This window comes from Calidris pugnax, unplaced genomic scaffold, assembly GCF_001431845.1.
Source record: "Calidris pugnax isolate Ruff unplaced genomic scaffold, ASM143184v1 scaffold281, whole genome shotgun sequence".
Taxonomy (NCBI): domain Eukaryota; kingdom Metazoa; phylum Chordata; class Aves; order Charadriiformes; family Scolopacidae; genus Calidris; species Calidris pugnax.
The window spans coordinates 810,933-826,464 of NW_015091028.1; the positions used below are offsets into that span (position 1 = coordinate 810,933).

General features: G+C 52.7%; 1 protein-coding gene across 1 annotated transcript; it reads right to left on the reverse strand.

Moving 5' to 3' along the window:
- Window positions 1-1,915: 1,915 nt before the first annotated feature.
- Window positions 1,916-14,671, reverse strand: TMLHE (trimethyllysine hydroxylase, epsilon). Its single transcript, XM_014956044.1, has 7 exons — window positions 14,491-14,671; window positions 13,006-13,182; window positions 12,008-12,287; window positions 10,782-10,901; window positions 4,511-4,747; window positions 3,667-3,805; window positions 1,916-2,531 (listed from the first exon to the last, which is right to left on the reverse strand). The coding sequence occupies exons 1-7, from the start codon at window positions 14,669-14,671 to the stop codon at window positions 2,400-2,402; spliced, it is 1,266 nt and encodes a 421-aa protein (XP_014811530.1). The 3' UTR covers window positions 1,916-2,399.
- Between the last annotated feature and the right edge of the window lie 861 nt (window positions 14,672-15,532).

Below are 15,532 nucleotides of genomic sequence, written 5' to 3' on the forward strand. Positions count from 1 at the left end.
CCTGCCCAAGGGTTTCAAATACTGGTCAAAGAATGAATGAACGAACACAAAGGTTGTTTTTTGTCACCTGCTTTTCCACCATGCTCCAGGCCACAGCTTCACCCAGCAGCACAGGCTGAAACCAGCCCTGGAGGATCTGAGCAGGTCTGGGGGAGGGTTCACTACTCCAACATGATCAACAAAGATTCCCCCCTAAGCTGTGCCGGGTAACGGGCACCTCAGGGGAAGCTATGAATGAAATGCCTGCTATGGACAGTGACAGGATGTGTGCTGCAGGGTGCCCAGGGGATCATGACAAGTCTGGTATTGATACACTTTGGTGGGTTCTCCCTTGGGTTGGCCATAGTCCCACATGTCCCAGCTCAGGGCAGCGGCACGTTCTCACCTTCCAGCTGATGGAGAGGAAGGTCACCTTCCTCCAGGGCAGGTAAAGCCCATCTCAGTGGCTAAGGGAAGGTTTCCACATGACCCAAGCACTTTCCCTCATGGCCTGAGGGCACAGGGAGGCAAAAAGAGCTCAGGAAACCCTTAATAACCTCAAATAATTTGAAAGAGGGCTCCCCTGCCCAAGGGTTTCAAATACTGGTCAGAGAATGAATGAACGAACACAAAGGTTGTTTTTTGTCACCTGCTTTTCCACCATGCTCCAGGCCACAGCTTCACCCAGCAGCACGGGCTGAAACCAGCCCTGGAGCATCTGAGCAGGTCTGGGGGAGGGTTCACTACTCCAACATGATCAACAAAGATTCCCCCCTAAGCTGTGCCGGGTAACGGGCACCTCAGGGGAAGCTATGAATGAAATGCCTGCTATGGACAGTGACAGGATGTGTGCTGCAGGGTGCCCAGGGGATGCCCAGCCTCAGTTCTCAGGCCCCAGGAGAGGAACCCAGCAGAAGACAGCTCACCCCACACTTGTGTTACCGGCCACCACTTCTGGCCTTTCACCTCCTCTGACCAACAGCCTCCTGCCAAAGCCTTCCCTCAGACACCCCTCTCAGGGGGAAACCCCACGAGGGAGAGCAGCAGGCACCTACGACCCCGTGAAGAGAAGCTTTCAGGAGTGTCTCTCAGCACTGGGATCTATATATTCAGGATTTAGGTTAAACAAGGTTTAGCACCTTGACACGAGAGCATCCTGCTTGAGGGCAGCAAGTTTAGCACCTTGACACGAGAGCATCCTGCTTGCACGGGGAAGCCAGGAGTGAAAGGGACCAGCCCTGCTTTAAAGTCTGGTCAGAGGAGTGGACACCCCCAAAGATAGGGCAGAATGAAAAACAAACATCCTAAAATCCCCTCCTGGCTCTAAAATTCCAACTTTTCCAATAACGACAGGATCTGCTTTTGTTCCCTACCCTGTGGCCCTTCAACCTGCCAGACCCCAGTCTGCGCTGCATCCACCAGCAGCTGGAAGGCACCTCTGTGTGTGTGACCTTTACAGGCAGGAGAACGTGCTGGCCCAGTCTGCGCCGCAGCCACCAGCAGCTGGAAGGCACCTCTGTGCGTGTGACCTTTACAGGCAGGAGAACGTGCTGGGGAAAACAGCCTCACGGAGCAGCCAGTTAAAGATGCCCCAACACAGATTCCTTCTTCAGAAAAAGAGGAAAGAGCAGGCAGAGAAGGAAATTTGTCAGCAAATATTGTGGCTGCTGTGCCTTTGCCCTCGATACAAACCCCGTGCAAACGGCATTATGTTACTGGAAGTCAAAGAAACTCCTGAAATACATCCCTCATCTGACTGTCATCTCCTTCCCAACACACAGATCTTGCTACCTCCCCCTTCCCTCCTAACCCAAACCTTTCAGAAACACCCTAGCTGTAGCCAGGTTCTCCTCCCAGGGCACCCCTCAGGCAGCACAGCTCCTGTCAGTGACCGTTACAGGGGCACATGGTATGTTTAAGAAAGAATTCACTGAAATACACCAACAGCCCTCACGCTGAGTAGTGGTATTTTCATCAAATAGGCACCAGAGATTTGCGTTTTCTCTACAAGGGTTAAAGTCCAGCCTGAGGTGAGACAAGACCCCAGAGATTTCCATTCTGCTCTGCTAAAAACACCCCACCTAGACCGGCCAGCTGACAGACAGGCTGAACAACAGGGAAAACCACAAATATTTCAAATCCTGAAGGCACTTGATTGGAGGAACACTTCAGTAGGTGCTGGGAGAACAGTCCCATGGTGGGATTAACCCTGACCCAGCAGAGCTGGGACACACAGACTGGAAAGACCAGGCTGGATGCAGGGACAGCAAGAGCTGGCCACGCTCGAAGGCAGAACATGGTCCCCAAAAGCTCCCGTAACCTTTGGTTTCCACCGAGAACGGCTTGAAAAGGGTGGAGGTGTCTGAGGTCTGTGTGACACCCCCCCACGGCAGGGCTGGAGGTCCCTGGGGTGGTGGGGGCTAAGCCTGCAGTCCCAGCAAGCGCGCCGTGTTGAGCACGTCGTCTCTCGTCAGGTAGCAGCCGCAGAGCTGGCGGTACCCCGTGAAGGCCTCCCTCCCGTGCAGGACACGCCAGTTATCGATGAAGAGTGCCTGCAGGGCAAGAGGAAGGTGTCAGAAGATCAACCACTGCAGGCAGGGCCAGGAGCCTCCGAGAGGACAGGTCCTGGGGCTGGAGATCCCTCCAGACTGGAAGGGCATGGCCCCTCCTGTTCACCACCACCAGAGACAGCACGTGAGACCACAGCCAGATGTTCTGTGCAATCAGCACAGCTGTTTCACCCAAAGCCAGCGGTTCTGCTCAGCTGCTTTAACCACAAGGTCAGACACACCAGCCAGTGCAGCACAGAAATAGCTCTGGGCTCTTTCTTTGCTTTTCTCCTGGAGAGGCTGGGCAATAGATGGGCAGAAACTGGCCACCTTCAGCCTCCAGGGTGTCACTTTTCCCCCAGGGAACAGAGAGGTGTAGGGGCTCCATCCCATATGACCATCTTCCCTGCTGGACCCTTTCATTTTTGGGGCTCATTTGGGGCATTTCACTTGGGCTCAGGCTGAATCTAGACCCTGTAGGAACAAAATCCCTTCCAGTGGGCACCGCTGAAGGAAGTGGCCACACACGTAATATCTTCAACTCTACACGGGTGGCTCTAGCTCTTCAAGCTCCCCCAAAGCTGCACCCAGCAGCAACTTTCAAATCCTGGGCAGAGCTTTTTCCTTCCAGTACCAAGGTGTGCTACGGCACCTCAGCCGTTTCTGGGAGAGTGAAGAGAGTGTCGGCCTCCTTCATCCACTGGCAATGGAAAAGCTCAAAAATAACCTCTCAACAGATGGAAATTCAGCTCCCCACACCTTCATATTTCCATCAAAATAGAGTTTTCTTCTGGAAAAAGTTAAATGTTCCCTTCCCAACCTCTCTACTTCCAAGGGTTGTTACTGGAGACTGGAAAGATCTTCCTCCTCTTCCTCAGGACTAACTTTTCTCTGAGCCAAGTTTGAATTAAACATTTCTGCCTTATCTGGAAGTTCATATTCTTTCAGGACAGTAGGAACACACCCACCAGATACCAGTACTGTAACACAGGGCACCTTAGAACAGCCATAAAGAGGAAAAGTGCAGCACACGGAGCTTGCCTGAAGAATTTACGGCAACTGGCCTTGGCATCTGAAGGAGCACCCTGTCCCCCTCCCTGAACCGAACACACAGGAGCCTCCCAGCTCCAAGTCCCACCTTGCCTGGCTTCAGCTTGACCCAGAGCTCATTTTCTGGTCTCCTGAGCTCGGCGGTGAGCGTGCGGTGCGCGGCGTACCAGCGATGCACCACGTCGTACGGCACCGTGTTGATGACAGCCCGATCGTAGTTATTGTACCTGAAAGAAAAGCTGAGGTAAGAGACCCCCCCGCACAGCTCCTGCAGCACAGCCAGGTATTGCCAGAGGGATTCCCATAGGATTAGTCAGTATTTAAGGGAGGCGACAGAGATGTCTATGGAGGTTACACTGCAAGTGTGTAGTCTCCTGAAAGTCCTCCAACACTGGGAGGAAGGAGGAGTTTACTGTCAAGTGTAAAACTCTTGCTGGTTTTCCATGGCAGGACATGCCACAGCAACAGGCAAGACCCAGGGTTGTGCAGAAAAGTGGGGAAAAAGACCCCAAAAGTAGGAGGTTGGACAGCCTCCTGCACCAGGGCAAGCTGGAGTTTCAGAAAGCAACCCAAATTTCCTTTGGAAGGGGACCAGCCTGCGCTCTCCCCGTTTCCTCTGTGCAAGGCTGGTTTCTAGGGGCTCCTCCAGGGAAGGGCTGAATTCTCCTGGCTCTCAAACGAAGGGAGATGAGGGCACGGAGCTGATGGGAGGATGAAGGGAGTGAAAAAATCAAAGCTCAGCACTGACACCCATCTTTGTATCGGTGGTTCTGACACTTCCGATAAAGGAAGCGCAGGGCGTTTACTGTGGTTTCACCCCTGCCCCTCAGACATACATTGGTTTTTAGTTTAAAATATCTTCTGGAAAACCACTACCGTCTGCCACAATGCCCTCTCCTCCCCCCTGAGAGGAGACCTCAGGTTGATGTTACCTGATCAGATAGAGCTCGTTGTTCCAGGGGTAGACATTGAGGACGGGCCCAACTCCGATCATGTGGTTGTGACAGTCGCCCACGTTCTCAACGTACTCGTGCTTCAGGGGCACTTTGCTGAGCAGCTCAAACTGCTCGGGGGCCTGTCGCAGGACCTGCTCTGCTGCATAGAAACCATCCACCAGCAGCGTCCGCCCGCCCGTGCCCTCGTGCTTCAGGCAGTGGAACACCTGGATGCTGCACAAGCGACAGAAACAAGAATTAAGGTACAGAGCACAAGAGAAAAATCCTTGGCTGCCCATCCCGTGGACAGACGGCATCGCCCACGGAGCCAGGCAGAGGTAGATGGATGCACCACCCTTCCCGCTTTATGAAGGCTTCCCAAGGAATGGAGACAGACCAGCAAGAAATGGCCGTACCTTCCACGTCTTCAGGCCCAGCCTCACACATTTTGCTTTTTTAGAAGGCAACTAACTGCCTGCACCGTCTCCCAACTCAAGTGACACGAGTCTGGGAGGCTTCAGGGGGTGTAGGATCAGGCCTGCATCATCCAAAGTCCATCCAGGCAATAAAACACAGAGGTTCAAAAGCACAAAACTAACTTCCCTAGAACATTTCAGAACAAGAGGACAGTTAAAGAAATGCTGGTTGTGCTGTTGAGGTCTCCAGGAACTATAAGGGTGACTCTTGTTCATTGGTGTCCCACAAGAGAGGTCCCTCAAGGCCCTTAAAAACCCTCTGGAAAGCTGGGAGGAGAGGAGTCCCCAGTGAGCAGCTCACCCACAGGGACATCCCCTCTCCGCTGGGAACCCAACCATCTCTGCTTTTGTCCTTCTACTCCTTCTCTGACATCATCCAAAGTCCATCCAGGCAATAAAACACAGAGGTTCAAAAGCACAAAACTAACTTCCCTAGAACATTTCAGAACAAGAGGACAGTTAAAGAAATGCTGGTTGTGCTGTTGAGGTCTCCAGGAACTATAAGGGTGACTCTTGTTCATTGATGTCCCACAAGAGAGGTCCCTCAAGGCCCTTAAAAACCCTCTGGAAAGCTGGGAGGAGACGAGTCCCCAGTGAGCAGCTCACCTACAGGGACATCCCTGCTCCAGTGGGAAGCCAACCATCTCTGCTTTTGTCCTTCTACTCCTTCTCTGAAGCTTCCCTTTCCCTTCACCCAAGCAAGGAGGCATTGCACTGTTAGGAACAAACACTCAGGAGCTGCCCCCTAGAACATTTCAGAACAAGAGGACAGTTAAAGAAATGCTGGTTGTGCTGTTGAGGTCTCCAGGAACTATAAGGGTGACTCTTGTTCATTGATGTCCCACAAGAGAGGTCCCTCAAGGCCCTTAAAAACCCTCTGGAAAGCTGGGAGGAGACGAGTCCCCAGTGAGCAGCTCACCTACAGGGACATCCCTGCTCCAGTGGGAAGCCAACCATCTCTGCTTTTGTCCTTCTACTCCTTCTCTGAAGCTTCCCTTTCCCTTCACCCAAGCAAGGAGGCATTGCACTGTTAGGAACAAACACTCAGGAGCTGCCCTGAGCCACCTACTCCCAATTTTCACAGCTGCCAACTTCACTCGTTAGAGAATTAATTGTGACCCCTCTGGGAAAGCCTTTACCTTCTGATCTCCCTTTGGGGCCTCTTGACCCAGTCCCAGGGCACAGGATGTGGCAGGAGCTCCCTGCTCCACTCTCACCTTTTCACCTGGGTGCTCCAAATACTCCTTTTACCCACAACAGTTCCAGGAGAATTTTACAAAGTCACTCCACCAGCACTGCAGCAAAGGAGTGCCTGTGGGACCTCCACACCTCAAAGGCAAAACCCTTCTCCAGCAGCTCAGGGCACTGAGAAACCCCCTTCTGAGGGCAGGCCCTTTGGCACCTGACAAGTGAGAATTTTGCAGCCTTTCCCACAGCTTGGGGAGGACCTGACGAGTGAGATAATTTTGCAGCCTTTCCCACAGCTTGGGGAGCTTCTATCCTCTAGTCTTTGTAATAATTTAACTTGAGACTTGCTGGATTTGGCTGATTTCAGTGGGGGAAAGCAGACATTCAAACAAACACATCTTTCTCAAAAAACCCCCCATTTCATCTAGAAGCAGGTCGAGACTTGCTGGATTTGGCCGATTTCAGTGGGGGAAAGCAGACACTCAAACGAACACATCTTTCTTGAAAAACCCCCCATTTCATCTAGAAGCAGGTCAAAGACTGCTTCAGGAGATCTGGAAGTGAGTCTGAAACAGCCTGGGAAGAAGGGATTTCTGGCAGAGGTGGGGGCTCAGGAAAGCCAGAAATTCATGTTCTTCCTGTACAACTAGGATTTTGCAGAACTGCAAGCACTAATACTTCACCCCACTAATTTACTGTCACTGCTTGATATACTTCAGTTGGCTGCAGATGAGAATACACCTACCTGAAGGGAACCCTTCCAAGTGGCAAAGAAAGGTATAAAAATAGCTAAGGAGCACTACAGTTCTGGCACCCAGCAGCTTAATCAAAGCTCTTTTGCAGGCTGAAGTTCTGATTACCAATTGCTTTTTAAATTTGGTTTTGGGAGCTCCTCAAACAACTCAGCCAAGCAGGTAACACTGTGCAGGTCATGAAAGCACAGGGGTTCACTGAAAAGATGGAAACCAAGGAGATCTGCCCCAAAGCATGTGTTTTACACACAAACTTCTAGCCCCACAGAGCACAATAAAACCCCTTCACTTCGCTCCTGCCTCCGAACTGCTTCAGAACAACCACCACCACCCAAAAGCTTCCTGCCTGCTTGGGCACAGAGGACAGTGCTCAGACCTTCCCTGGTCTGAAGGGTTGCTCTGAAATCCACGTTGATCCCACCAGACCTCCCCCTCAGTCCTCCCCTGCTCTCCCAGCTCTGCACCACACGCCTTTCCCATTAAGATGTTTAGCAAGTCAACTCAGGAGGAGCTGATCCTGCCCCAGGGCAGGAGGGGAGGGCTGGATGACTCCTTTGTAGCCCTAGTTCTGTAGCAGATCACAGTATTTCCATGGGCTCCCCCCAAGGCTGTTTCCCCACAATCCCCCTCTTGACTGAGATGAAAGTGGACAAAAAAAAAAGAAGCTAGAAATTAAGCCTAAATCTCTTGCACTTCGCTGTGAACCATGACCACGGCTGCTGCCTGCCTTTCTCCAGCTGTGTATGAAACTCACAGCCCAGAGGCTATAGCAGTTTGCAAACCAGCATTTGGGAAACAAGCTACAGACTGCTTTTAAAAGCACATACAGGTGTCAAGTTCGAAGGGCTGGGGGAAGCCTGGTTTTTGAGTACCTTCAGGGCTGCACCCTGCGCCAAAACACAAACCCAGGCTGTTGGAACCACAGCAGAGGGAGTGCACAGAGAATACGTGAGCACAGCAGGTACCTCTGATGGCTGGGGAGGGCAGACAGTGACCCCAGGCTGTGCTGGGGCTGGTCTCCCTCCTCCCCTGGAGGCCACCGGTAACAGGGCTCAGCCAGCCAGAGAGATGCTGGCTCCAGGTCAGAAGGACTGAGTCAAAGCAAACTTTTGCAGCAGCTTTGTCCAAGAGTTGGTGAGGGACCCTTGGTGCAGGAGGAGCTAAGCCTTGCAACATCCACAGCTTCTCTGGGCAACCTGGGCCAGGCTCTCACCACCCTCACACCAAACAAGTTCTTCCCCACATCTCAGCTCCATCTCCCCTCTTTCAGTTTAAAACCATTTCCCCTTGTCCCATGGCTCCCCTCCCTGATCCCGAGTCCTCCCCATCTCTCCTGGAGCCCCTTGAGGGACTGGAAGGGGCTCCAAGGTCTCCCCGGAGCCTTCTCTCTCCAGGTTGAACCCCCCAACTCTCTCAGCCCCCCCTCCCAGGAGAGGGGCTCCAGCCCTCCCAGCATCTCCGAGGCCTCCTCTGGTCCCTCTCCAACATCTCCATGTCCTTCTGAAGTTAGTGGCCCCAGAGCTGGAGGCAGCACTGGGGGTGTCCCCCCAGAGCAGAGGGGCAGAATCCCCCCCTCACCCTGCTGGCCATGCTGCAGGGGATGCAGCCCAGGGTGTGGGGGCTTTCTGGGCTATGAGTGCACATGTTGAGCTTCTCATCCACCAACACCCAAGTCCTTCTCTCCATGAAGCTGTGCTGCCAGAAACAGCATCACTGTGAATGGCTCTGTGTCTGTGAAGCAGCAGAAGCCCTTACCCACAGGGCTCCTGGAAGTAGGTGGTGTCTGTGTGACGATCCAGAGCCAGCTTGGTGTAGGCTGTGTCTCCCCGGGAGAAATCGGAGGTGAAGTACCACATTCTGCCATAAATGGTCTCCCTGCAAGAGAGGAGAGCAATCACCATGGAGCACTGTGGGGGTCAGCAGGGTGGTAAAACAGATCCACTCTATATACTGAGTAAATTAATAAAGCAGAACAACTTAACAAAATTCACATTGTCCAGAGATGGGGCTTCTAATGCTTCCTGTAGTACTCTGTTCCTCTCTTTCCTCCCCAAAAGACTGATGGCAATCAATCTTGCTTCCCCTCCACAAAACCAGATGATCTTTCCACACCAAACACCAGCCCCAGTCAAATCAAGGAAGCCACTGAGCAACACGAGGAGGTGCCAGAGCACAACTGGCTCTTGCTTGTACCACCACAGGGTTGCCCAGTAGTCCCATTTCTTGTTCTTAGGATCCTGCATTTTCCCCCATCTCTCCCCTAAAACACACACAGAAGGGAACAGAGAGAAAACAAGGACAAACAGCACTCAGGGGCTTCAGGGTGAGCGTACCCGGAGGAAAAAGTTGGCTGGTTATTCCTCAGAGCCCCTCATTTCTATTTGGAGCAACTATTCATTAAAAGAAATCCCTCCTCTTCCAGTGGCCCAAGGGAAGTTAAACTGTTCCTGCAGCTTGGATACATCTTGAAGCTGAGAGCCCAGCTTGCCAGGCTGCTGGTGTGTTTTAAACAAACACAGAAGAAACATTTCTCAATATTTTTCTTTAGTGAGAGCTACAAATTGTTTCTGATCTGCCTGGCTCCCAGGGCCAGGGCTGCCCTCCTGACCTTTCAAGTCATAACAGGAAATGTCTCTCTGCAAAGCCCAAGCCTTCCCAGACAGGCAGCTTCCTTCAGTCACTCCTCTGTGCACGGTCCCACTATCACAAAAGTCACCACAGGCTCCTGAGGCAGCTCCACAATTTAGTGACACCAGGCTCTCCTCTAAAAAGAGGAGATCCTCAGTGAAATACTCCATCTCAGCTCAAGCGGACTGGCCAGAGGCTGTAGAAGACCCAGATTTTGTTCACAAACCAGGCCATGCTGCACAATATGCAGGGATAAAAGAGCAGCACATTTCCAAACAAAAATAAAATAACAGCCAACCCGTGATGACTCCTCTACAACGCTGAGAGTGGCCTCCCAGGGCAGCCCCACTTACCTGATCAAGCTGATCCTTTCTGCCAAGATTTCCGTGTCCTCTTTGGTGGGAGCGACGTTCTCTACAAAGGCAATCCCGTAGAGCAGGAAGTTCTGCAGGAACTCCTTCAGCCCCTCGTCTGTCTCCAGGAAGCTCCGGCAGTCCACAGAGGGCACCTGGGCCTGCCGGTAGATGTCTGCGTTCCAGAGGATCCGGGGGTGCATGACCTGCTGCTTCTGCCCCTCGTAGCTGTTCTTCACCAGCCACTCCAGCCCGTAGCGCGTCACGTGCCCGTCCGGCCCTTCGGTGGGGGAGAGGGGTCACAGTCACCGCAATCCCACCGAGCAGCCCCACATCCTGGTCACTGCTCAGCCTGGGACAGCCCTCACCCTTTTAATTTTGCCTGGTGACAGGCTCTTTGCACCCTGATGCCACCCAAAATATTATCGGGTTAAGGCCACAAGTTCCCCCTGCTGCAACAACTCCTAATTCAGAGCTCAGTGTCTCTCCTTCAGTGGTTTTGTGTTCTAGTGACAGGACTCCAAGGAGAAGTAAAGCACCAAAATCAAGGCCATAAATAAAGCTAAGCTACAACAAAAGGTAGGAAGCAGCTGGTCTCCAACATCTCCATGTCCTTCTGAAGTTAGTGGCCCCAGAGCTGGAGGCAGCACTGGGGGTGTCCCCCCAGAGCAGAGGGGCAGAATCCCCCCCTCACCCTGCTGGCCATGCTGCAGGGGATGCAGCCCAGGGTGTGGGGGCTTTCTGGGCTATGAGTGCACATGTTGAGCTTCTCATCCACCAACACCCAAGTCCTTCTCTCCATGAAGCTGTGCTGCCAGAAACAGCATCACTGTGAATGGCTCTGTGTCTGTGAAGCAGCAGAAGCCCTTACCCACAGGGCTCCTGGAAGTAGGTGGTGTCTGTGTGACGATCCAGAGCCAGCTTGGTGTAGGCTGTGTCTCCCCGGGAGAAATCGGAGGTGAAGTACCACATTCTGCCATAAATGGTCTCCCTGCAAGAGAGGAGAGCAATCACCATGGAGCACTGTGGGGGTCAGCAGGGTGGTAAAACAGATCCACTCTATATACTGAGTAAATTAATAAAGCAGAACAACTTAACAAAATTCACATTGTCCAGAGATGGGGCTTCTAATGCTTCCTGTAGTACTCTGTTCCTCTCTTTCCTCCCCAAAAGACTGATGGCAATCAATCTTGCTTCCCCTCCACAAAACCAGATGATCTTTCCACACCAAACACCAGCCCCAGTCAAATCAAGGAAGCCACTGAGCAACACGAGGAGGTGCCAGAGCACAACTGGCTCTTGCTTGTACCACCACAGGGTTGCCCAGTAGTCCCATTTCTTGTTCTTAGGATCCTGCATTTTCCCCCATCTCTCCCCTAAAACACACACAGAAGGGAACAGAGAGAAAACAAGGACAAACAGCACTCAGGGGCTTCAGGGTGAGCGTACCCGGAGGAAAAAGTTGGCTGGTTATTCCTCAGAGCCCCTCATTTCTATTTGGAGCAACTATTCATTAAAAGAAATCCCTCCTCTTCCAGTGGCCCAAGGGAAGTTAAACTGTTCCTGCAGCTTGGATACATCTTGAAGCTGAGAGCCCAGCTTGCCAGGCTGCTGGTGTGTTTTAAACAAACACAGAAGAAACATTTCTCAATATTTTTCTTTAGTGAGAGCTACAAATTGTTTCTGATCTGCCTGGCTCCCAGGGCCAGGGCTGCCCTCCTGACCTTTCAAGTCATAACAGGAAATGTCTCTCTGCAAAGCCCAAGCCTTCCCAGACAGGCAGCTTCCTTCAGTCACTCCTCTGTGCACGGTCCCACTATCACAAAAGTCACCACAGGCTCCTGAGGCAGCTCCACAATTTAGTGACACCAGGCTCTCCTCTAAAAAGAGGAGATCCTCAGTGAAATACTCCATCTCAGCTCAAGCGGACTGGCCAGAGGCTGTAGAAGACCCAGATTTTGTTCACAAACCAGGCCATGCTGCACAATATGCAGGGATAAAAGAGCAGCACATTTCCAAACAAAAATAAAATAACAGCCAACCCGTGATGACTCCTCTACAACGCTGAGAGTGGCCTCCCAGGGCAGCCCCACTTACCTGATCAAGCTGATCCTTTCTGCCAAGATTTCCGTGTCCTCTTTGGTGGGAGCGACGTTCTCTACAAAGGCAATCCCGTAGAGCAGGAAGTTCTGCAGGAACTCCTTCAGCCCCTCGTCTGTCTCCAGGAAGCTCCGGCAGTCCACAGAGGGCACCTGGGCCTGCCGGTAGATGTCTGCGTTCCAGAGGATCCGGGGGTGCATGACCTGCTGCTTCTGCCCCTCGTAGCTGTTCTTCACCAGCCACTCCAGCCCGTAGCGCGTCACGTGCCCGTCCGGCCCTTCGGTGGGGGAGAGGGGTCACAGTCACCGCAATCCCACCGAGCAGCCCCACATCCTGGTCACTGCTCAGCCTGGGACAGCCCTCACCCTTTTAATTTTGCCTGGTGACAGGCTCTTTGCACCCTGATGCCACCCAAAATATTATCGGGTTAAGGCCACAAGTTCCCCCTGCTGCAACAACTCCTAATTCAGAGCTCAGTGTCTCTCCTTCAGTGGTTTTTTGTTCTAGTGACAGGACTCCAAGGAGAAGTAAAGCACCAAAATCAAGGCCATAAATAAAGCTAAGCTACAACAAAAGGTAGGAAGCAGCTGGGAAGCTGAGGAGAAAGGACAGAAGAGGGGAATTCAGATCAGGGACAGCAGCTCAAATAGGACAGGGTCAGGAAAACAACAGTTTCCTGACCAATCCATTCACCACCCACATTGCTGTGGTGTTCAAACCAACCACTGAAACACCCAGACCCTGAAGATACACATCTCTACCCAAAAAAGGCTGGGGGGAGGAAAAACAGACAAAAATTCAAGACTGAGGCATGTTCACAGTAACAGCACTGCTCAGAGGAGCAGTGTTTGAGCTCTGCTTACAGCTCTCTCTGCCCAAACCAGCTGCTGATTTAGGGACAAGGCTGCCCTCTCCCAGAGCAGGATCCAGCTGGGAGGCTCCCTCCCAGCCGGTGGCCCATAAAACCCGCAGGGTACCGTCACTCTGCCACTTACAGGTGAGGAAGAGTGTGGTCTCGTCCACCCGGACGGCCTTGGGTCTGATGGCCAGGTCCACGCTGGCCGTGTCCAGGCTGCGCTGGTTGGTCTTGGCGTTGTAGCAGGAGGCCGAGCGGCAGTGGTCCCGCAGCCAGACGAAATCGAAGCGCATCAGGGTGTTTGCGTACCTGAGCTCTGCAAAGAGGGAGAAAGGAGGATGCCTCAGGGTGAACAGAAAAAACAAAGCCAGGAGCTGAAGCTGAGAGCCCACAGGTTAGGATCCAAGGATGCCTCAGGGTGAACAGAGAGAAAAAACAAAGCCAGGAGCTGAAGCTGAGAGCCCACAGGTTAGGATCCCACCCACAGCAGGGAGCAGAGGCTGTTAGACTTGGCAGCTCAGTACATAAATTAAGGTGGCACATGATGAAGACCCAGCAGAGTATCTTCACAGAAGGTCACAGAATCTTCTAGGTTGGAAGGGACCTTAAAGATCATCTTGTCCAACCGTCAACCTAACTGACAAAAATAGACACCCACACAACAAACAAGGAGCATCATCACTAAACCATCCCTCCCAGCACTACATCAACCCATCTTGTGAACCCCTCCAGGGATGGTGCCTCAACCACCTCCCTGGGCAGCCCATTCCAATGCCTGAGAACCCTTTCAGTGAAAAAAATTTTTCCTAATATCCAGCCTGAACCTCCCCTGGTGCAACTTGAGGCCATTTCCTCTCGTCCTGTCGCCTGTGACTTGAGAAAAGAGACCGACCCCCCCTCTCTACACCCTCCTTTCAGGGAGTTGTAGAGAGCAATAAGGTCTCCCCTCAGCCTCCTCAGGTCTGTCTGTCAATGATCTTGCCATGGTCTCCCTTCTAAGAATCATAGAATCACCTGGGTTGGAAGAAACCTTCCAGATCGAGTCTAACAGTCAACTCAACTCTGCCAAGCCCACCACTGACCCAGGTCCCTCAGCACCACGTCTGCCCAGCTTTTAAATACCTCCAGGGGTGGTGACCCCACCACCGTCCCGGGCAGCCTGTTCCAGTGTTTGATACCCCTTTCCATCCAGGCACACAGACAGGCTGCTTCCAAACCTGCTCTAACAACTGCATTTCAGCATCAGTGTTTTAAGGAAAACCTGCACAAGTGGGGGTGGGAGAGCAGGGCACACACGGGACCCGCTGTCCCCGTTGGAGTCAGAGCTCACAGCACCACACAGGAAACAAGGGACTGCCAGGGAAAGGCTCAAATGCAATTATTGTTCAGGAATTGATTTGATTTCTGATTTGGCATTGCCTTGTCTATCAGCAGACAAACCTGCTCTGTCCTGCCTTTGGGAATTCCCAAAGGGAAGACAAAACAGACCCCAGTGTGCATCCCCCTCACACAGGCATTTCAGAAGAAACAAAATAAATCGCTCCTGGAGAACAAGGTCAGGAAAATCTCCCTCCTTTCCCCAAACAGACTCGAAAGCAGGGACACACACCCCCAACGCACCTACCTAGATGGTCACCATGTAACTGCCAGGCACACTTGAGGGACTCTGGGGCCGTGTGGTGGCAGCGAGCTGGAGCAGCGGGGACGGTCCTTCTGTCACGGGGCAGCCACGGCAAGCCAGGTCTTGTGCTTCCCCTGGGGTGGGACGGTGCCCTGAAGAGCCACCCCAGCCTCCTGCACCACATCCTGAGGGGAGAGAGAGGGGGGAAAGAACAAGGTGACTCTGCTGTGCTACTGCACTGCAGCCCTGGCTGGGTCTCTGTGCTCTTACACCAGCACTGTAGGTGCTGCTGGGAAAGGGGGTATTATCCCACGTGATTTACAGTCTACGGACAAAGAGGCAAGTGAGAACTAGCCCATTGAGAAGGAAGAAAAGTGGGTATGACGACTGGCAGCCTGGCCGGAGGAGCAGGTCACCTCCCAGGCACTGTCTGGACATGAAAAACAAGCAGAGTTTGGAGAGTCTGGTATTAAACACCCTCGCTGCCAAGTCCGAGCCCCAGCGTCCTCTCTGCACCCTCCCAGCGCGAGGGCAGTGGGGCTGCCAAGCTCTCCCCAGTGCCTCAACCCACGCTTTCTCCTAACAGCACCCAGACCACGCAGCCATCTCCACAAAATGGGGTGCTTTACCCTCATTTTGACCAGCAGCAGATACTTTTGCAGACACCACCAACACCCGGAGGAGGAGGGAGACCGTGAAGTCACATCTGAAAACTGGCTGCCCTCGAAAACCGCGTGTGACGGAAGCAACAGGGAATTAACCATCAGGGGTCGATGAATTTTTTTAAACAAGCTAATCCAATCCATGCCCATCAGCTGGAAACACGAGGAGGAGACAAGGGTTTCTTGTTTATTTTGTGGCCACCATAAACCACAGCAGAAAAGAGTCCCGAGGAGAAACAAGTGAGATCCCAGGATTTATCAGGCAAAGCAATTCCAGCAGAGGCAGCCTCTTGTGGAAAATACTGGCAGAGCCTCATCTGCTGCGGGTCGTGTCCCCTCTCCTGCCTTCCTGGTTGGAATTCACCATTCCTGGACAGAACTAG

Coding starts and splice junctions, on each gene's coding strand:
- TMLHE (XM_014956044.1), bottom strand. CDS start 14,671: ATGTGGTGCAGGAGGCTGGGGTGGCTCTTCAGGGCACCGTCCCACCCC. Junction 3,806..4,510: donor AACGAGCTCTATCTGATCAG/GTAACATCAACC, acceptor CTTTTCTTTCAG/GTACAATAACTACGATCGGG. Junction 2,532..3,666: donor TCAAGCTGAAGCCAGGCAAG/GTGGGACTTGGA, acceptor CTTGCCCTGCAG/GCACTCTTCATCGATAACTG.